We start from the raw sequence: 23,060 nt of genomic DNA, 5'->3' as shown, positions 1-23,060 counted from the left end.
CTTTCAGGAGGAATGGGCCAAAATTCACCCAACTCATTGTGGGAAGCTTGTGGAAGGCGACCCGAAATGTTAGACCCACGTTAAACAATTTAAAAGCAATGCTACTAAATACTATTTGAGTGTATGTAAACTTCTGACCCACTGGGAATGTGATGAAATAAATAAAAGCTGAAATAAATAATTCTCTCTACTATTATTCTGACATTTCACATTCTTAAAATAAAGTGGTGATCCTAACCCACCTAAGACAGGGATTTTTATTCTGATTAAATGTCAGGAATTGTGAAAAACTGAGTTTAAATGTATTTGGCTAAGTTGTATGAAAAGATGGACCTCAGAGTGAAGGAAAAGCAGCCAACAAGTGCTTAGCATATGTGGGAACTCCTTAAAGAATGTTGGAAAAACATTCCAGGTGAAGCTGGTTAAGAGAATGCCAAGAGTGTGTAAAGCTGTCATCAAGGCAAAGGGTGGCTACTTTGAAAAATCTCAAATATATTTTGATTTGTTTAACACTTTTTGGGTTACTACACAATTCCGTATGTGTTATTTCATAGATGTGATGTCTTCACCATTATTCTACAATGTAGAAAATAGTAAAAATAAAGAAAAACCCTTCAAAAAGTAAGTGTGTCCAAACTTTTGACTGATAATGTATATCTTTTTTTCCATTGCAGGACATAAAAGACTGTAAAAACACCAGGAAATCAGCTCCAAGAGATTTTAATTTAAGAAATATGTTCCCAGGTATTCCCATACATAATAGAGAGATATGATCGTATGCAAATGTAAGCAAGCTTTAAATGATGATGTTTTAGTCAAACATTATACTGCATTGGTTTGGGCTTCTTGCGGTCAATTTGCAGTCTACAAATTATTTGTAATTGTGTTCCGGCCCCCCGAACATCTGCTCAAGAACAAATCGGCCCGCGTCTGAATCTAGTTGATGATCCCTGCTGTATATAGTATGCTTACTTTATCGTGTTGTTCTTATTTTTATATCTAGTGTGTTTTTGTTCTACCTTGTTATTTTTAGTATTACAATGTTATTGATTACTGCATGGTTGGCATTAGAGCTAGCAAGAAAGGCATATCACTGTACTTGTGCATGTGACATTAACATTGAAACTAGTGTGAAATCATACTGTCATTCATACTTCATTTAATAATATGCCTAGGCTATATAGTATTGAGTCTTCTAGGTTATCTACAATGTGATATATTTCCTTGCCTATTGTAATTTGTACTGAATAGACAATGAACAGAGGGATTTTGACTACATCAAAAAACAGTTGTAGAATGTGTAAGCTAAATCAGACTTTCTAGGCAGGGCCCAACCATTTGAAATGGTGGAATATTAAGATTGAAGCCAGGAGATCATTAAGATAAAGAGGGCATTTAAATCCCCTCTGTTAACCTAAAATACACAGGGAAAAGGGTGCGGTGCAGGAAAGGTTGAGGAAACACACAGGAAGTGGAAGATGGAAGAATAGGGTGGAGGTTTAAAAATAGAAACAGTAAAAGATACCCCTCAACTTAAAATAAGCAGTGCTTAGCCAACAAAGCTTGCCTGGCTGGCATACGAATGAGCCTGGTAGGAAATGTGTCAGAGCTGCTCACTGAGCGTGGCTGAACTACTGTATAGGCCTACTGCAATGTACTGTTGGTGACTGGCTTGTGTTACCAAGCAAGCACTAGAAATGTCTTAGAGATCATATTCATAAATCAAATCTATCAACCTTAATGTGACACAATAAATCCACAATTTAAGTACTTCAAGGGTAAAAACAGAGACTCTCTACCGACCACACCAAGGAATACACATCTAAGGAGAAATTAAGCCCTTTAAACAACAGTGAAAAGCATTCATTAACAAACCAGGAAGATCCCAACACCCAATATGTATATGCGCTATACTTATCACCGGTGGCACGTCGGCAACACGCAACAAAATAAGGAAATAACAAGATGCTGGGACAGATCCCCCAAAGGTGGCCAAGAAGGGGAAACACACTCCACTGTGCCTGCGAGGAGAGGACAGGGCAGGGCTAGGAAGCTGAACACCTCTGCCTAGAGAGGAATGAGAAGCTCATAAAACATGCATGGTGTGAAACCAGGGCCAGCAGGCTAGGCAACCAGGGTTCTGTTGCACCCTGTCTCCACCCAGGCCAGAAATGGAAAGGCAATAGGGGGCCTTCTGTGGCGTGTGGAACTCAGCACCTGTAAGGGAGCTGCTTCCTTTGCCACTAACAATCTGAGCCATTCATCTGTGGCGACACAGAAACAAGGACCTTGGGTGCAGGAAGTGTAGCCCTGTTTATTCAGTGTCTTTTCATTTGACGGGGTATTCAAAATGTCTTTATAATTCCTTTGCTTTTAACCCTTTGCTTACCTTTAGATATACCCCAGTAGTTTATATTCAGTGTGTGTCATTGTACTCCAACGTAGGTTGGCATAAACGGACATCGGCCATGTATTCTGAATATTATGCTAGCGTTGTATTTGAGAGGGTTCAAGTGAAGTGCTCACAAAAAATGTATCTTGTAACATCCAGAGGGACATCTACATTTGATTTTCTGCACATTTTTCTGTATGATTAGTTCATACAACGGTAGGCCTATACCTTGAGTGTGTCATGACAGTACTGTATTACCTGTGACAGTACTGTATTACCTGTGACAGTACTGTATTACCTGTGACAGTATTGTATTACCTGTGACTGTATTGTATTACCTGTGACCGTACTGTGTTACCTGTGACAGTACTGTGTTACCTGTGACAGTATTGTATTACCTGTGACAGTACTGTGTTACCTGTGACAGTACTGTATTACCTGTGACAGTATTGTATTACCTATGACAGTACTGTGTTACCTGTGACAGTACTGTATTACCTGTGACAGTATTGTATTACCTGTGACAGTATTGTATTACCTGTGACAGTATTGTATTACCTGTGACAGTATTGTCTTACCTGTGACAGTACTGCATTACCTGATACAGTATTGTATTACCTGTGACAGTACTGTATTACCTGTGACAGTATTGTATTACCTGTGACAGTATTGTATTACCTATGACAGTATTGTATTACCTGTGACAGTATTGTCTTACCTGTGACAGTATTGTCTTACCTGTGACAGTACTGCATTACCTGAGACAGTATTGTATTACCTGTGACAGTATTGTATTACCTGTGACAGTATTGTATTACCTGTGACAGTACTGTATTACCTGAGTGAATTCTGTAGTTCCCACCAGAGCCCCTGCTTCCCTCTGGCATCATGCTCTTCATCCTGAACGCCTCCTCTGGGTGGTTGAAGCGGAAAAAAGCCGACTGGCCAAAACACAGCATACAACCTGTAAAAGAAAACATGGGCGGTTGAGAAAGCAGCATTTGTAAGGGAGGTGTTTCAGTGAACCATGCTCGCGTGATGAGTAACCTTGCCTAAGACCTAAACACTTGCATTAAACTCCCCAAGGCCAGGCCAGTTCATCAGCTTTAGCTTCAACTGATGCTGCCTCTGTAAAATGAGTGAAACACATCTAATAAGTCTGGACAGTGTTAATGGAAAAATACTTTCTCTTTTCATCATCAGTTATTACAAGTCACTGGGGTTTGGCAGCTTGATAAGGTGGTGAGGGGTTATGAAAAGGCAGGCATAGCCTGTAACTCACTTCTATGTAAGCAGTGATCATTGCCTTGTGAGTGAACACACCATAGATTTAGTTTTATCTCTATGGAAAAGACTCCCTATGCTTGTAGTGCCTATTCTGATCGACTTACTGCCTTATTTGAAAAATCTAAAACATGTCAAACGTTCTTATTCAGTCCTGTATGCTACTAACTAAAAGCAATCAGGAGAAAGCAATGGTTGCTACTGTACTGTCCAAACATAGTCCCATTATACAGTGAATAGCTGAAAATATATTTTAGATTGAGGTAAATAGGGCGTGGGTGGTCTGCTAACTGATATCTGTCATCAGCAACCAGAGAACCTGGGGGTAAAAAGGCTTTCATGGAAACTTTTCAATCAGAGCACCATCACTGTACAGTGGGTGCGATCCAGATTCACCCTGTTCCCTTTACAGTGCACTACTTTTGACCAGGGCCCATAGGGCATTGTTCAGAAGTAGTGCACTATATAGGGAATAGGATTTCATTTGGGACACATGCAGTGTGTACAATGCAGCCAGATGCCTTTTTATTCCATGGAAGTGGGGAAGAATAGTTGATTACTTCACAGGCTCTGACAGGACAGCCAGTGATTAGGACACAAACACAGGCACAGCTGAATTACCGTGGTAACTATCACATCAGTGTAGGGAGACGAGATGACGTCAATGCAGCGGAGCAGAAGATTTTTTTTAAAATTGTGTCGACAGACGACTTGGTGAAAACATTAGCTTTAATTGTTCGACTAAAGGGAAATTCGATAAGTTACAGACCCATTTCAATTATATATAATGTTGATTTCCACATTTGATAATAAAGTATATGAAACATACATCTCTGGGGTGGCAAGAAGGGAAGCTAACATAAAAACAAGTGTCATAAAACAAGATGATGGTAGTACTGAGATGGATGACATTTTATAACAGTATTATTTAAGATTTTAGTGGAGAACGCCACATCAGCTGAATATCTGTCTCTGTTCTTCTTCAGCAGATAGAGATTGTGCATTTTGGCAGTCAATCATGCCCAGTGTCAGACCGACCCTTCAAATGACATAGCCCCGGGGCTACAGCCATCACACACCGTAAGCCAACTCAACCTCACAACTCATTGGCTATTCAGAGAGCACACACGCACTGTACAGGCCTGATCCAACGTATTAATAGCATGCATTAAACTATGTTGCACACCCTTCCATCATGGTCATGTAATAGCAGGAAAACATGTCAAAATGCAAAGTGAGGATGAAAAATGCACTGTTATGTGTGATTGTAATGACTTGTCTGTGGTTGTATCTGACACCACAAATGTTACCTAGGGAAAAATAAAGTATTTAAAAGCAGTCTGTGCAGAATGCAGATATGAACTGTGAATGCAGAACTGTATGCGTTACCCACAGCAGTAAAATACTGTCAGGTTAACATGGCCTTGTACAGCTGTAATGGGTACAGTAAACAACTCAGCTCTATTGGAACACAGGCAGTGGACGAATAAGCAGTATGCATGGTGGGCTGATGTTAGCAGACTCCCCTCAGGGAGTCTGATCCAAAGATCCAAAGATCTCGGCAGCCGTAGGACCCCGTGTGCCTCTCTCTGTCTGGGGCTTCCAGTGAGAGTTAACTAAAAGTGCCTGGTGCACCAGACACCCCCCACACACGGATATGCATTCAAATCAAATCAAATTGTGTTGCTAAACAACAGGTGAAATGCTTATTTACGGGCCCTTCCCAACAACGCAGAAAAAAAAAAAGAGAAATGATCAAAAAAGAATAACACAAGGAATAAATACACAATGAATAATGATACACACACACACATTACATACACAGATATGCAGGCAAGTGTGCACACACACACACAGCCCCAGGGCAGAGGGGCAGCGGAGCCTCATCCTGCTGCCTGCTACATCTACAGCTGAGCGGTGACACGACAGACCATCAAGGATCAGACAGGCAGGTTGAGTCAGCAAACCACACAAAAAGCTGCTCGCTCACACCATTTCCAAACTACAGCACCCTGTGTGTGTGTGTGTGTGTGTGTGTGTGTGTGTGTGTGTGTGTGTGTGTGTGTGTGTGTGTGTGTGTGTGTGTGTGTGTGTGTGTGTGTGTGGACAACAGAGTGAGACAACACACTGGACAAGCACAGGCATCAAACTGGGTCTGAGTCAATGACATGACAAGTTTAAGAATTTTCAATCTCTCTCAATGAACTTTAGCTAGTACGAACCTTGAAGTATGGCTCAAAGATTAATGCATTTTTTATATTTTTTCTTTCCTCAGGGGCAGAGGCAGGAGAGCAAAACCAAACATCCAGCCTTGGACTGATGGTTGAGCAATATCAACGCAAGGAAAATATTGTGAAATTACCATATGATTAGTTGTGTGAGTTACTGCACGGACAATATTACAAATTGATGACAGCTGCATAAATGGCTAGTCAGTAGCCACTCATAGTGACAGGACAGAGTCATTCTCTGTGAACCACATCATTGCCAATGAGGACTCATCAATTCAGCCATTAGAGACCTACTTATATTGATGGATCACTTGGCATAGGGAAACACTAAACAACAGTATGTGACTATAGATTTACAGAGTGCTGAGATGTGAGGCATTTATTTATGTCCTGAAATGGTAGTATAGCTCAGCCGTGCATCATGTAAACTGTACCTGGTGACAGTGGCATAGCCAGAAATGTATTTTTGGAAAGCAGCTAATTTCCTGCAATTTTACACATTTTGCTATGGGGCAAAGATTCAAAAGTACAGTTTTATAGCTAATCTCATGCTATTCTACACATTTTGCTGAGAGAAAATGTTGCTGCTTTAAAGCAAATTTCTTACAATTCTACACATTTTGCCATGGACAGAGAGGAAAATGTGCAGTTTTATAGCTTCTTGTGCTATTCTACACATTTTGCCAAATGTAGCATTTCTAAAGCGTATTAAAGATAAAATATGGGTGTGTTGACTTTTTTTGCTCAATCTGATTGGGTGGTCCTGGCTCCCCAATGGGTTGGCCTGGGCCCACTTGCCTTCACCCGGGGATATTCCTTGAATGGAATCATAAATTAGATCCAGCATGCAGGTCTAATCAGAATACGGGACACGTAGAATAGCAATCTGCTATTATAGTGCCTCGTTTTAATTTTGAACTATCTTTCACAATAACAAATAGTAATTGAGCGAGTCAATACCATTAGCAAGGTCCCCAGGCAATCACTGTGCTGGAATTCAATACATCTAGCAGTTGTTTGTTGCAGCTATAGCTAATGTACAGAGGAATAGATAAATGGAGACTTTGCTTACAGAAATAAAAATGGATTGATGGTGGTAACACATTGAGAATGAATATCATGAATCATTTGTTGTTGGTTTGGCGGTACAACAGACCAACATACTAAGAAGCGTCCACGTTTGATGTTTGCCTCTTGTCATCAGACTTACCTGGATGTGAACATTTGTCTGGAGACTGGAGGCTTCCATACTTACTCTCTTCATTCACAATTTGTCTGTATTAAGAGTAGGACCCGGAGTATTTCCAGACCATGTGAACTGACCAGGGAAAACTCTGGGCACTAAGTTATAAGCAGTCTACTAAGACCTGAGTATACATTGTTGATATGATAAGCAACTGTGTGGATGTTGCTAATACTTTGGCATCACGACACTGAAGTGTGAGAGGCCTCAAATTTTTGGGTGAACTAAAAATTCTCCCTTACGTAAAAAAACTCTCAGGGTGTGAGCTCCTCACTGCAGCACCTTCCTTCACCTCCATGCCCTCGTCATGCTGTCCCACCGTGCCTCTGTCTAGGGGTTCCTCCTCAACTTATCTCTACTGAGACAGCGTTGGGCAAATGACAGTTCGCTGTCTTTTAACCAGAACACAATTATGCCAAATCAGACTACAGAGATACCTAACCCAACTCCCTAGGACCTAGGTGGTCCATGGAGACCTCCACTAGAGCACTTGTAGGGGTCACATTCCCATTGGACCTTCCCTAGTCAATCACCTTTGGTTAATCATAGGAGAGGACAGAGTATAGGCAGCGACAGCACTAAACCAGTGACAGGGTTGTAGAATAGATCCTTGGGTTCTCCACTCCAGAGCTGGACTGGCCATCTGGTATTTCTGGCAAATGCCAGATGGGCTGGTCAATTTTTAGACCAGTCGCCCTGTCTAATATTGTTTTTTTGTGCAAAATTATCATTATCTGGCAAAAAATGGGCTGGGCCTCGAGGAAAATTATGGGGCGTGGTGGGGTACTCAGGGAAAATAATGGAGCTGGGATTAAGAACAATATTTCATAACTCTGTTCAGTAGAAGGCTGAGCTTAAAAAAAACTCTGATCTCTGTACATCACCACGAGAGAGAGCGCAACGTTTAATCAAGTGTTTGCTAAAACAACCTGACAGTAAAATATGACACGTTGCCATTTTTTTAATTAAAATTCATGACGTCATTTGGGAGAGGACATGCTTCAATGGTAAATGAAAAAATCTTCACAGAATATAATTAATTGGGGCTGTTGGAAGAGAACGGGGGTGCCGGCTGCGCAGCCAAGATCTTCACAGTTAATCAGCGAGATTGATTCTCTCAACGTTGCGAGGCAGAGTTCTCCTTTAATACTCCAATATTGGCAGAACTCATGGGTTCTCATCACAGTGAGTGCACTTTGGGAATGGCTCCAACGTACATCTTTCATATCTCGTATGGGGTTTTCTCTGCAAGTTACCATATTCATGTTATTCAATTACAACAAAAAGTTTACCATGTAGCCTACTCAAGTAGAAGACTTGATTGAGAGAAGTCAACGGGTTCATTGACATTACTATATTTTCAATACTCTAAACAGAAAATCACAGATGATGTTGTCTGAGATGGGTGTGGATATGTCTTTACTTCAAGGTAACTTTGACACAACTAGAAGTGACACCAGAGAGCACAGACCATTATTCCCTGAAAACACTTTGACACTGGTAGGGATTCAAATCTCCTCAAGAGATATTCTTTCATGAAAACCTGGTAGATGAAAGAAACCATAGGAGAAGTTTGGGTTGGTATACCTGAGGGGTACTACATTGGTATATATCACTGTAGTGTAAAATAAATTGAGACCATATTCCCTGGAGTTAAACCCTTGCCAAGCAACAATATGAAAGCATGTTCATATCATCATTTAAATGTAGTATAGTTAGCCAAAAAGATCTTCATTATTAAGCCTTGGAAAGTAAGCCATTGGGACCACTGAAATAAGATCTAGGAAACTGGGTTGAGAGCAAATACTTGGAATTGTGATAACGTGAGGGCATGTATGAAGAATAGAGATCAACTGAGTTCCAGTTGGCTTCAACAAAGAAAGAGTCCCTCTTACCCTCCATCTGTGACTAACCTGAACTATTATCTCTAGTTCAGATAAACTTTTCATGACTTTAAAATCAATCAATAAATCAACTTCTAGTAGTAAGACCAAATGTATTTCCATTCCTTTACTACTAGTTAACTATCATTTAAGCTCACAGTGTTTGACAATTTCACATTTAACTGTGTCATCATAAAACACAGAAGACCAGACACTAAACCTAGAGTGTCAGACATCTCTAAAGCAGAGGACACACTGGACAAAGGGATGCCAAAAAGTAAGCAAGACAGTTGCCATGGCTTTGTTGTGTTTTACTGCTTAAGGAAAGGCCAGACACTTTCAAGCTCACCAGTTAATCACTCAAAGCTTTAGCCAATGCAGAGGCCATAAAGTGCAGCCACACATACCAAGAGATAGAGAGGAGATACACAGGAAAGCAGTGGAAGTTCTCATATGACCATTCTATTTTCACCAACATAACGAAGTTGGCATATCCAACATAACTGAGTTGGTATATCAATACATGTCATAACTATGATGTCTGCCTACTTTCTAAAGAGGGTATAGGTATCCTATACAGCAACACCCGATGAGACATTTTAAGCTTGTGATGAATAAAATTAATGATGGTGACAGTCAAGTATTTTGGTAAGATACAATCCACTTAATTTGAGACAGTCAACCACTTACAGTATATAATGTGGCATTTGACACCATTGATACTGATTTCAGGTTCCCTCTTCATATACTTTCATAATTGAGAAATCTATTCCATAACATTTATCCCAGATACAATATCCTGAAACTATCTGCCATCTCCTGTGAGTGGCATAATGAGGTGTCAGGGGGTCTAGTAACAGATGTGCACTGTTCGCACTCCATCCCTGACCTCCTTTTGCCAGAACAACATAAGACAATAAATACTCCTGCTGGTCAAGTCAGTGAAACAGATGGCTATGGGTTATTTCTCTATCAATGCTCTGTGGATGTGGCCTCACAGACAGAGGAGTCCAGGTTCAACCAAGCACGAGCAGCAGGATATGTGGCTCACCGAGCTGTAAACAAGGAGTGAATTTTAGGGCAGCCTGATGCTTGTTTGCAGAGGTGGTGCACCTCCTGTTTCTTTATGCATGCAATGGGGTCAATGCAATGGGGTCAATGCAATGTGTCAAAAATGACCGATTTTGGAGGGGGGAGTTTTGAGTAGGCTTGCTAATATGAGAATAGATTGCGTCTAGATTCTAGACAGGGTTAACAGCATGCTTAGGTCTCATGGACCAGGAATAGAAATGTAACAGTATACAGGCACCTGGTGACCATGCCAAAATGAAAAGAGATCACTGCCCTGTCATAGCGGAGGATTTGGCTAGAGATTTTATCCTTGTATATGTTTTGCTGTCAATATTAATACAACGGGTCAATGTTATTTTACTGGTGCAGGTGTATTCTCTTTTTTTACGATATCAATAAAGGAGACAATGTCTACTTTCGAGATTAGGGTAACGTTACAATGTATCATTTGAACGTACAATGTTATACTTACTGTACGTCACCCATCTACTGAAACGAATCTAGCGACTCGCTTTCGGTTTGTGGGCCACAACTGATGATTAACCAATTGCAAAAAGTTGGTAGATACAATAAATTCACACAGCTGCAATACTATACAACATAGACATTACCTTTAATTCTGACTATAACACTTACTTTAAATCCAGATGAAAGTCCTCTTGCCCTCTGCTGTTAACATCGCAGCTGCTCCTTTAAAAACAGCCACGTGTTTTTCCTGAATGGAAAATGATTGTTGAAGAAGAAGAGAGCGGCAAGGCGGGCTTGTCCTGACTACTCCTTTGTTATGGTAATATTTGTCAGTATTCTTCCACAGGCTACTCACATAGGCTACGTTATGTTTTCACAAAATACGCTGTCCACCTGCCTTGTAGTGCAGCCAGTAGAACAGTTGGTTCATCCAACGCGTACTGTAGGCATACAATCCATTTCAGTGAAATATGCTGCGTTACAATTCGTTGTATATTGCTCCTTCCAACGCAGCCTCGCGCAATGTCCTATTTATCAGTCAGTCACTATAGCAGTGGACTACACCCGCACGTTTGTTTTGCCGGGGCTCCTTGCAGCAGGAGAGATGGTCGAAGTTGAACAGCTGTTTCCGACACAGGCTCAAACTAATATCCACCCCAGAGAGAAAGAAAAAAAGGTTTGGTGTGGTGTGTGGGAGGGGGGCTCGGTGGGGCGGGGTGAGACGAGCACTAACCCTGGGTCAGAGCTTCTATGTGCAATCCCAAATCTCTGTCATCTGAATCAACCTCACCCATTTCCTCCAGTATTAGTTTAGTATCTTCTGAGTCTGTTTGACTGACTGACTAACAAGTTATTATGGGAAGGGTTCAATGGATTTATAGTCCACATGTTAACATCATACACTCAGCTTTAAACAAAGCCCTCAATATGTCTCTTACTCTCTTCACAGGACCACTGCTCTGTGCTATAAATCAGAGAACAAGGTATATGCTGTACCTTCTGAGATGAAAATGTAATATCACCACAATGTTCAAGTCTGGATTCAGTCTATTCTTTTCAAAAGCTTACCACTCACCCAGAAAAACCAAGGAACTTCTGCATCTTGAATGACAGTAGCAATTCCAACTTTTCACTGATGCTTGTTACATAATATGACCGCCACAGTGTCAAAGGTATCAACTAACTCATCTCTACATATTATTACACAGATCTTGAGTCAGCACAATCAATGACACCACGTTGGTCTTGAAGTTATTCTTCACCAGTACAATTCATTTTTTGTACCAAAAAATATACATATATTCATGATTCCCTCAAAAATCATTATTTGACCTTTTACCCCTGGGGATCTGTTGGTGTAAGAGGGGTGGAATAAAAATAGCAATGTCCCTGCTCGGATTTACAAGAAAATCCAGGATGGGGGATGCCAGGAGACAGGCAGTGTCATCATTAGCCTCCAACCGTTAGCTCTCTCGTTACTGTTTTTTAGTTTATGACTATCAAGTTCCTGTGATCCTATGGAGCCAAGAAGCCATTGAGAAACTGTAAGTACTATGACTAATGTCATAGATACTCTCCCAGGGGGAGGGCCTGTTGCTTTATTTCCTGTTGCTCTCGTAGCATAAATTCAGACATCCTGGTGAAAGAATGTGATGTATTGAAAATCAATAGGCTTCCTTCCAGCCATGTTGTAATATTGCAGTGTGCTTGAGAGCACAGTCAAGTTTACTGTGGTAACAAATAATTCACTACAGTCCCACAGGAACGTGTGGTTATTTCTCAATCCATGTGTTTAGAAAAAGCACACATTTGCATTTACTGAATGGATTTCTTGACTCTAATACTCCCATCTTAATCGATTTGGGGTTTGTAAGTGCTGGTTACACAGTTAGCAAATAGGCATCGATCTTTGGCATTAATTGTATACATGTGCATTGGTTAGTCCAGGATTCTAATTGAGTTCCTCTCAATGACCAAAGCAATATCACATACAAATGTTTAATTGCATGTTTGTTTTTTGTCAAATCATCTTGAAACAGTATGTGCATCTGTTGCTGTACGTCATTATTCTATGTTGAATGTGATACTATAATAGATCACAATAAGAGTTATAGGTATGCAGAAACAGACTCCTTACAATTGAGGTTTATTTCCACAAGTCAGTTTGTTTGTAAGGAGCCATACCTTGTGACAGGCGGACCGGTTTGGTGACAGGAAGCCCGTCTATGGCACACTGGTTCCCACAGGGGTGGAGAGTGATGATCCCTGCCCGGTTCTCTATGTAGCAGTGCTGGGCGGCAACTCCTGGGCCCTGGATGCTGATGTCCATCGCCCCATGTCCCAACGTGGTCCTACCTGTAGGAGCAATACCCAGAAGAGTATGTGCAAAAGATGAAGACTGGAACTGAGGGATTCTAGCCTGGTGGTAGCCTGATCTGTCTGTTAAAATAAAAGACGGCTAAAGAAGCACTAAAATATTTGACTACCAGGCTAGAATGATCCCTCAATGTTCATAGAAGCAGTCTCTTATCAAACTATGTTGCCAAGAGAAGAATGTGACAGTATGTTGACTGTGGCTGTTAGTGGCTGTAAATTGACTTTCATCTACAGTGTTTTACTTACTGTGTACAACGTCCATGTTGTTACTGTATAATGACAAAGTTACCTATTTATTAAGTGACAGAATAACTTACAAGAGAAGTGAAACCTTCAAAATAAGTGAATGATAACGTAATCTTGTTTTATTCTGATATAGTCCATTGAACAAGTCTGTAACTCATGGCGGGAGTCAATGTCATATCCAGCAGTCATGCATTAAATTAGGCAGACACGCTAAAAAACAGAAATGCTTTGTAACTAAATCCCATTCCTCCCTTCACAACCCCCTCCCTCTGCCCAACAGTGACCCTGTCCAGCCTCATCTCTACTGGGGCTCCAGATAAAAGGAGAAAACCCAGTGGAATGTCACATCACAGTGCAACACGCATTCTCATCCTCTCCCCTCTGGACCAAGGCTGCCTCCCAAATAGCACCTTATTTCCTATATAGTGCACTACTTTTGACCAAGGCCCATAGGGAATAAGCTGCCATTATATAGGGCATAGGGTGTCATTTGGGATGGAGCCTTCTCAGTGCATTCCATACCCAACTCCCTGCAGAACTCCAGACAGAGAGGGGCATGGAGAAAGGAATTCCCAGGATGAATGGTAGCAGTGGTGGACAGTGCAGGAGGTAGGGAGAGGGTAGTAAAGCGGTGTTAGGGAGGGGTGGTGAACAGTGCAGGAGGTAGGGAGAGGGTAGTAAAGCGGTGTTAGGGAGGGGTGGTGGACAGTGCAGGAGGTAGGGAGAGGGTAGTAAAGAGGTGTTAGGGAGGGGTGGTGGACAGTGCAGGAGGTGGGGAGAGGGTAGTAAAGCGGTGTTAGGGAGGGGTGGTGGACAGTGCAGGAGGTAGGGAGAGGGTAGTAAAGCGGTGTTAGGGAGGGGTGGTGGACAGTGCAGGAGGTGGGGAGAGGATAGTAAAGCGGTGTTAGGGAGGGGTGGTGGACAGTGCAGGAGGTAGGGAGAGGGTAGTAAATCGGTGTTAGGGAGTGGTGGTGGACAGTGCAGGAGGTAGGGAGAGGATAGTAAAGCTGTGTTAGGGAGGGGTGGTGGACAGTGCAGGAGGTATGGAGAGGGTAGTAAAGCGGTGTTAGGGAGGGGTGGTGGACAGTGCAGGAGGTGGGGAGAGGATAGTAAAGCAGTGTTAGGGAGGGGTGGTGGACAGTGCAGGAGGTAGGGAGAGGGTAGTAAAGCAGTGTTAGGCAGGGGTGGTGGACAGTGCAGGAGGTAGGGAGAGGGTAGTAAAGCGGTGTTAGCGAGGGGTGGTGGACAGTGCAGGAGGTAGGGAGAGGGTAGTAAAGCAGTGTTAGGCAGGGGTGGTGGACAGTGCAGGAGGTAGGGAGAGGGTAGTAAAGCAGTGTTAGGGAGGGGTGGTGGACAGTGCAGGAGGTGGGGAGAGGGTAGTAAAGCGGTGTTAGGGAGGGGTGGTGGACAGTGCAGGAGGTGGGGAGAGGATAGTAAAGCAGTGTTAGGCAGGGGTGGTGGACAGTGCAGGAGGTAGGGAGAGGGTAGTAAAGCAGTGTTAGGCAGGGGGGGGGTGGTGGACAGTGCAGGAGGTGGGGAGAGGATAGTAAAGCAGTGTTAGGCAGGGGGGGTGGTGGACAGTGCAGGAGGTGGGGAGAGGATAGTAAAGCAGTGTTAGGCAGGGGAGTGGTGGACAGTGCAGGAGATGGGGAGAGGATAGTAAAGCGGTGTTAGGCAGGGGGGTGGTGGACAGTGCAGGAGATGGGGAGAGGATAGTAAAGCAGTGTTAGGGAGGGGTGGTGGACAGTGCAGGAGGTAGGGAGAGGGTAGTAAAGCAGTGTTAGGCAGGGGTGGTGGACAGTGCAGGAGGTAGGGAGAGGGTAGTAAAGCGGTGTTAGCGAGGGGTGGTGGACAGTGCAGGAGGTAGGGAGAGGGTAGTAAAGCAGTGTTAGGCAGGGGTGGTGGACAGTGCAGGAGGTAGGGAGAGGGTAGTAAAGCAGTGTTAGGGAGGGGTGGTGGACAGTGCAGGAGGTGGGGAGAGGGTAGTAAAGCGGTGTTAGGGAGGGGTGGTGGACAGTGCAGGAGGTGGGGAGAGGATAGTAAAGCAGTGTTAGGCAGGGGTGGTGGACAGTGCAGGAGGTAGGGAGAGGGTAGTAAAGCAGTGTTAGGCAGGGGGGGGGGGGTGGACAGTGCAGGAGGTGGGGAGAGGATAGTAAAGCAGTGTTAGGCAGGGGGGGTGGTGGACAGTGCAGGAGGTGGGGAGAGGATAGTAAAGCAGTGTTAGGCAGGGGAGTGGTGGACAGTGCAGGAGATGGGGAGAGGATAGTAAAGCGGTGTTAGGCAGGGGGGTGGTGGACAGTGCAGGAGATGGGGAGAGGATAGTAAAGCGGTGTTAGGCAGGGGAGGTGTTGGGGGATGAGATCAGGGCCAAATTATGGTGTAGAAATTGGGGGGTACGAATAATAGACAGAGGGTCCATGGGGTCAATTAAATAAATAAAGATTAAAACACATTTCCTGTTTGACATTACTTATTATGCCTCTCTTTGGTATTTTGAGGGGTATATGGAGGGGTATTTTAAGTACACAGTATAAGTGGAAAGATAATTGGAAGGCCTTCCCCCAAAAGATATTTTTGGGGTAAACAAATTTGTTTTAGGAAAAACGGCTAACCTGCATTTCAACCCATTTTGCCATGAGGCTGAGAGAAAATGTTGCAGTTTTAAAGTAACTGTGTGGCTACCCAATGAGCACGGGCGACCCAATATGCACTGGGTCCATTGTTAGCAAGGTCCCGTCGGCCCCATAGTGACGAATGACGTTGTTTTGATAGCTACATTGCTCTAGGTGGCTATGTTAGCGTCAACCATGGGTAGCTATCGCTAGAGTTTGGACTTCTGTTAACGTTACGACATGATGTCCTTGCTAACAATGGACCCCGTGCGAATTGGGTAGCCCGTGATCATGCCACCCAATTCGCACGGGTTCCATAGTGACGAATGACTTCTTTAAAGCTAAGCAAGCTGTTATAGAAAACTGTTTGTCAACATCCGGAAAATAACTAGCTACTTCCGGGATCGGGGCGAAGGACACTGTGTACTTCCTTCTTTTTAACGTTAACAGAAGTCCAAACTCTTGCGGTAGCTACCCATAGTTGATGCAAACGTAGCCATGTAGTCATTCGTCACTATGGGGCCGACGGAACCTTGCAACAATGGACCCCTGTGCATATTAGTTAGCCCGTGCTCACTGGGCAGCCACGACTGGCCAGTGAAAGTCTTACTTTTAAAAGTTCCTATTCTGTTAACTCATACCCAAATAATGTTGTTGACTCATGCTATACTCGTATTTGTGGCCAAGGCATAAATTGGAGAAAAAAACACTTCAAAAACACCACGTCAAACTTGTATCTCAAACAGAACATTTAAAAAATGCCTTCTATTTCCTCATAGAGGATGTCATCCTCCTGAGGAGGATGATCTGGCTAATCAGTGGGATACTCACATTTTTTTGGGTTGTTGGGGAATGCCCACACCATTCCAATGCAGAAAAGCTGATTTTTTTAACATAACTAATTAAACATTTTTGGAAGGAAAACATAATTATAGGTCCTATTTCATAGAATTCTGGAAACACTGGACAGTTACTTTAAGGGTTGACTGGGAAAAAACGCAAAAATAAAAGCTTTAAACTGTACAACTGATCAATGTACCATCATACCAGGTCATTTAATGCAAAACATTTTTTTAAATGGATGAATAAGATATTTGGCTACAGAAGTGCCATTTCTTACCGATCTCTACTTCTTCCGTTCAAAAACAAATCCTGTGAAATGACCTCAACACATACTGGAGGAGTTACTGGTTAGCTACAAGTGCCTAGTTTAGCTAAATACCTAGCTACGTCGGTGCGGTGTGCATGACTAGAATGACACATCGATGAACCACCAAAGGCACACCCCATTTCTGTTTGAAAATTAATAAGGAGGAGGAATTAGACCATTTTTCGTTCCCAAAGTTGACTGCAAATTTCCTGCAATTCTACACATTTTGCCATTGCTCATGACATGTTCATATGATATCTGGTTCCCCCGACTTCTAGGGTGGACGAATCGACCTGTTTTGCCCTGTGGCAATTTCACCAATGGGTTGATGATTATGGTGAGTGCTATCAGAGTGCCGCGCCCTCACTCCTGCTGTCATATGGTCTTACTCCGAAAGAGAGATGACAGCCGGGTCAGAGCACAGCACATTCAATCCTGCTGGGTGTGTGTGTGTGTGTGTGTGTGTGTGTGTGTGTGTGTGTGTGTGTGTGTGTGTGTGTGTGTGTGTGTGTGTGTGTGTGTGTGTGTGTGTGTGTGTGTGTGTGTGTGTGTGTGTGTGTGTGTGTGTGTGTGTTTCTGGCTGGGGTATAGCCAATATAATATCTAGTGATATTGAAGTGAACACTGCAGGGTGAAGGACATGCCACTGTCAGTTTTATGCTCCTGGGGCTGATGTGTGAGCATGTGCATGTTCCTGTATTCTGTGCTCCATTGTGTGTGTGTGCATGCAAATCCTCACTGTTCAAAAGCACACATATGAAAGAGCAAAAGCGGTGTAAGGACCAACCAAATTCTTACACCTCACCTATCTACATTCCTTTACATTTCACTATTGACATTTGGATAGAAGAAATATTAGCTCACCTTCGGGAAGGGGCAGCAGTGTGATGGCCGTACTGAGACGGCCACTGCCCAGACTGACCAGATGGGGGCGCTCTGCCTGGACCTTCAGCGCCTTGCCGCTCTCAAACAGATCCAGTGGCGTGCTCTACGAACAGAAAGGTCACATACTCAATTATCAGTGTATTAGCTCCATTTGGCCTCATATGGCAGTATAAGTGAATGATTGGAAGCAGACTTAATATCATCAAATGTTTTGGAAAAGCTAAAAGGGGTAGAGAATAGACCTTTAGACAACTACCCTCAAGCTACAGTTGGCCTTTTGACTAACCATTAATGCACCCCAAATGGATGGATGCTCCCTTTCACTGCAAAAGATAGTCACACAATACATGTTCACTATCCAGACAAACAGCCAGTACATAACCCCTCGAAACCAAGATGGCGTAGCAGTCAGACGTCTTTGGCCTGTCCCTTGTATATATCTTTTTACATCTTTTTCTTTGCATATCTTTTAAAATATTTTCCTAAACCTCAACTTCTAAATACTCTCCTGCAACCCGCCTCACCCAATGTGGCGTGGATCTGCTTTTTTCTAAAGTATTTCTATAGCCAGCTAACTACCTACCAGCTATCAGTCAGCAAACCATTGCTAGCGGTCATCAGCTAACCTTTAGCTCGGAAGCTCTCGCCAGTTCGAACAACGTGACTCAAACCAGAGCATAACGGACCTATTTCTCTCCATATACCCGGATTCCTACCGCAAACTCTGAACATTTTCATCTGGATCTTCGCAACTAGCTAACTGCAATCCCGGTTGACCACTCCTGGCTAGCGTTTCCATCCCGGAGCAAGCACCAATTAGCCTGAAGCTAGCACGGCCAGGGCTCCTGTGCTACCACCGAAGCCTACTCCTGGGCTACAATATCCGGACCCCTTCTACTGCCGGTACGGGGCACGGAACCCCGCCGATCCTCTACGACTGGAATACCGACATAATCTGCCCGAGGATTCCAACAGGCCCCTCAGGCGCGACGCCCGCTGAAGGTCCATTCTGCTAACCTGCTAGGCTTGCTAGCTACCTAGAGCTACTTGGAACCCTACTAATCCACGACTGGTCTATCGACGTCACCGCACGAAGAGGCAAAAACAGACTTACTCCCATCTGCTAACTGCTAACTGCTGGCTTGCTTGCCCCGGTCTGCTAACTACTAGCTTGCCTGCCCCGGTCTGCTAACTGTTAGCCCCTGCTAACTGCTCGCTTTCCTGCCCCGGTCTGCTACTGCTAGCCCCTGCTAACTGCTTGCTTGCTAACCCGGTCTGCTAACTGCTAGCTTGTTTAGCCCCGGCCTACTAACTGTTAGCATCGGCCTGCTAACTGTCTGAATCGCTGTGTCCCGAGTCAGCCCAACCACTCACTGGACCCATATGTTCACTTGGCTACGCATGCCTCTCTCTAATATCAATATGCCTCGTCCATTACTGTCCTGGTTAGTGATTACTGTCTTATTTCACTGCAGAGCCTCTAGCCGTGCTCAATATGCCTTAACCAACCATGTTGTTCCACCTCCTACATACCTCCTACATATGCAATGACATCACCTGGATTAAACGTCTCTAGAGACTATATCTCTCTCATCATTACACAATGCCTAGGTTTACCTCTAATTTACTCACATCCTACCTTACCTTTGTCTGTACACTATGCCTTGAATCTATGCTATCGTGCCCATAAACCTGCTCCTTTTACTCTCTGTTCCGAACGTGCTAGACGGCCAGTTCGTATAGCATTTAACCGTACCCTTATCCTACTTCTCCTCTGTTCCTCTGGTGATGTAGAGGTTAATCCAGGTCCTGCAGTGACTAGCTCCACTCCCACTCCCCAGGTGCTCTCATTTGTTGACTTCTGTAACCGTAAAAGCCTTGGTTTCATGCATGTTAACATTAGAAGCCTACTCCCTAAGTTTGTTTTACTCACTGCTTTAGCACACTCTGCCAACCCGGATGTCTTCCTGGCTTAGGAAAACCACCAAAAACCCTGAAATCTCCATCGCTAACTATAACATTTTCCACCAAGATAGAACTGCCAAAGGGGGCGGTGTCGCAATCTACTGCAGAGATAGCCTGCAGAGTTCTGTATTACTATCCAAGTCTGTACCCAAACAATTCGAGCTTCTACTTCTAAAAATTCACCTTTCCAGAAACAAGTCTCTCACTGTTGCCGCTTGCTATAGACCTCCCTCTGCCCCCAGCTGTGCCCTCGATACCATATGTGAATTGATTGCCCCCCATCTATCTTCTGAGCTTGTGCTACTAGGTGACCTAAACTGGGACATGCTTAACACCCCGGCCATCCTACAATCTAAGCTTGATGACCTCAATCTCACACAAATTAGCAATGAACCCACCAGGTACAACTCCAAATCCATAAACACGGGCACCCTCATAGATGTCATCCTAACTAACTCGCCCTCCAAATACACCTCTGCTGTTTTCAATAAAGATCTCAGCTATCCCTGCCTCATTGCCTGCATCCGTAATGGTTCTGCGACCAAACGACCACCCGTCATCACTGTCAAACGCTCCCTAAAACACTTCTGCGAGCAGGCCTTTCTAATCGACCTGGCCGGGGTATCCTGGAATGACATTGACCTCATCCCGTCAGTAGATGATGCCTGGCTATTCTTTAAAAGTGCCTTCCTCACCATCTTAAATAAGCATGCTCCATTCAAAAAATTTAGAACTAGGAATAGATATAGTCCTTGGTTCACTCCAGACCTGTCTGCCCTTGACCAGCACAAAAACATCCCGTGGCGTTCTGCATTAGCATCGAATAGCCCCCGTGATATGCAACTTTTCAGGGAAGTTAGGAACAAATATACACAGGCAGTTAGGAAAGCTAAGGCTAGCTTTTTCAAACAGAAATGTGCATCCTGTAGTACTAACTCAAAAAAGTTCTCGGATACTGTAAAGTCCATGGAGAATAAGAGCACCTCCTCCCACTGTTCTGAGACTAGGAAACACTGTCACCACCAATAAATCCACTATAATTGAGAATTTTAATAAGCACTCTACGGCTGGCCATGCTTTCCACCTGGCTACCCCTACCCCGGTCAACTGCCCGGCACCCTCCACAGCAACCCGCCAAAGCCCCCACCATTTCTCCTTCACCCAAATCCAGATAGCTGATGTTCTGAAAGAGCTGCAAAATCTGGACCCATACAAATCAGCCGGGCTAGACAATCTGGACCCTCTCTTTCTAAAATTATCTGACGAAATTGTTGCAACCCCTATTACTAGCCTGTTCAACCTCTCTTTCGTATCGTCTGAGATTCCCAAAGATTGGAAAGCTGCCTCGGTGACACTCTAGACCCAAACTGTTACAGACCTATATCTATCCTACCTTGTCTTTCTAAGGTCTTCGAAAGCCAAATTAACAAACAGATTACCGACCATTTCGAATCTCACCGTATCTTCTCCGCTATGCAATCTGGTTTCAGAGCTGGTCATGGGTGCACCTCAGCCACGCTCAAGGTCCTAAACGACATCATAACCGCCATCGATAAGAGACATTACTGTGCAGCCAAATTCATCGACCTGGCCAAGGCTTTCGACTCTGTCAATCACCACATTCTTATTGGCAGACTCGACAGCCTTGGTTTCTCAAATGATTGCCTCGCCTGGTTTACCAACTACTTCTCTGATAGAGTTCAGTGTGTCAAATCGGAGGGCCTGTTGTCCGGACCTCTGGCAGTCTCTATAGGGGTGCCACAGGGTTCAATCCTTGGGGTGACTCTCTTCTCTGTATACATCAATGATGTTGCTCTTGCTGTTGGTGATTCTCTGATACACCTCTATGCAGACGACACCATTCTGTATACTTCTGGCCCCTCTTTGGACACTGTGTTAACTAACCTCCAGACGAGCTTCAATGCCATACAACTCTCCTTCCCTGGCCTCCAACTGCTCTTACACGCAAGTAAAACTAAATGCATGCTATTCAACCGATCACTGCCCGCACCTGCTCGCCCGTCCAGCATCACTACTCTGGACGGCTCTGACTTAGAATATGTGGACAACTACAAGTACCTAGGTGTCTGGTTAGATTGTAAACTCTCCTTCCAGACTCACATTAAGCATCTCCAATCCAAAATTAAATCTAGAATTGGCTTCCTATATCGCAACAAAGCATCCTTCACTCATGCTGCCAAACATACCCTCGTACAACTGACCATCCTACCGATCCTCGACGTCGGTGATGTCATCTATAAAATAGCCTCGAAACACTCTACTCAACAAACTGGATGCAGTCTATCACAGTGCCATCCGTTTTGTCACCAAAGCCCCATACACTACCCACCATTGCGACCTGTACGCTCTCGTTGATTGGCCCTCGCTTCATACTCGTCGCCAATCCCACTGGCTACAGGTTATCTACAAGTCTCTGCTAGGTAAAGCCCCACCTTATCTCAGCTCACTGGTCACCATAGCAGCACCCACTCGTAGAACGTGCTCCAGCAGGTATATCTCACTGGTCACCCCCAAAGCCAATTCCTCAATTGGTCGTCTTTCCTTCCAGTTCTCTGCTGCCAATGACTGGAACGAACTGCAAAAATCTCTGAAGCTGGAGACTCATATCTCCCTCACTAGCTTTAAGCACCATCTGTCAGAGGAGCTCACAGATCACTGCACCTGTACATAGCCCATCTGTAAACAGCCCATCTATCTACCTACCTCATCCCCATACTGTATTTATTTATTTATCTTGCGCCTTTGCATCCCAGTATCTCTACTTGCACATTCATCTTCTGCACATCTACCATTCCAGTGTTTAATTGCTATATTGTAGTTACTTCGCCACCATGGCTTATTTATTGCCTTAACTCCCTTATCTTACCTCATTTGCACTCACTGTATATAGACTTTTTGTTTTCTCTGTTCTACTGTATTATTGACTGTATGTTCTGTTTATTCCATGTGTAACTCTGTGTTGTTGTATGTGTTGAATTGCTTTGCTTTATCTTGGCCAGGTCGCAGTTGCAAATGAGAACTTGTTCTCAACTAGCCTACCTGGTTAAATAAAGGTGAAATAAAAAATATATATATTATATGACTGTGTTGGCTATTCAGAATGATCCCTTTCATTCCTTCTCTATTCATGAGAACAATATGTTTTAGCTCTGTTTTAGCAGCTACACTGGATCACAGGCCTACATTACGGTTCATTTCATAGCCCAGGGACATCCAGCCTGTATGAATGTCTT

At 43.8% G+C, this 23,060-nt stretch overlaps 1 protein-coding gene across 1 annotated transcript in view; it reads right to left on the bottom strand.

The window, feature by feature from the left end:
- The window catches only part of LOC120018622 (pleckstrin homology-like domain family B member 1), a 69,937-nt gene extending 56,727 nt beyond the window's left edge, over positions 1-13,210 (bottom strand). Inside the window, exons 1-4 of the mRNA XM_038961827.1 lie at positions 13,195-13,210; positions 12,757-12,927; positions 3,255-3,356; positions 2,605-2,614 (exon numbers count right to left, since the gene is read on the bottom strand). Coding sequence (XP_038817755.1) covers positions 2,605-2,614; positions 3,255-3,356; positions 12,757-12,927; positions 13,195-13,210 — 299 coding nt within the window. The remainder of the gene's footprint in view (positions 1-2,604; positions 2,615-3,254; positions 3,357-12,756; positions 12,928-13,194) is intronic.
- Positions 13,211-23,060: the final 9,850 nt, after the last annotated feature.

This window comes from Salvelinus namaycush, chromosome 23 (genome assembly GCF_016432855.1).
Source record: "Salvelinus namaycush isolate Seneca chromosome 23, SaNama_1.0, whole genome shotgun sequence".
Taxonomy (NCBI): domain Eukaryota; kingdom Metazoa; phylum Chordata; class Actinopteri; order Salmoniformes; family Salmonidae; genus Salvelinus; species Salvelinus namaycush.
The sequence above is the reverse complement of the archived record's forward strand: the minus strand, read 5'-3'. Positions and strand labels throughout refer to the sequence as shown.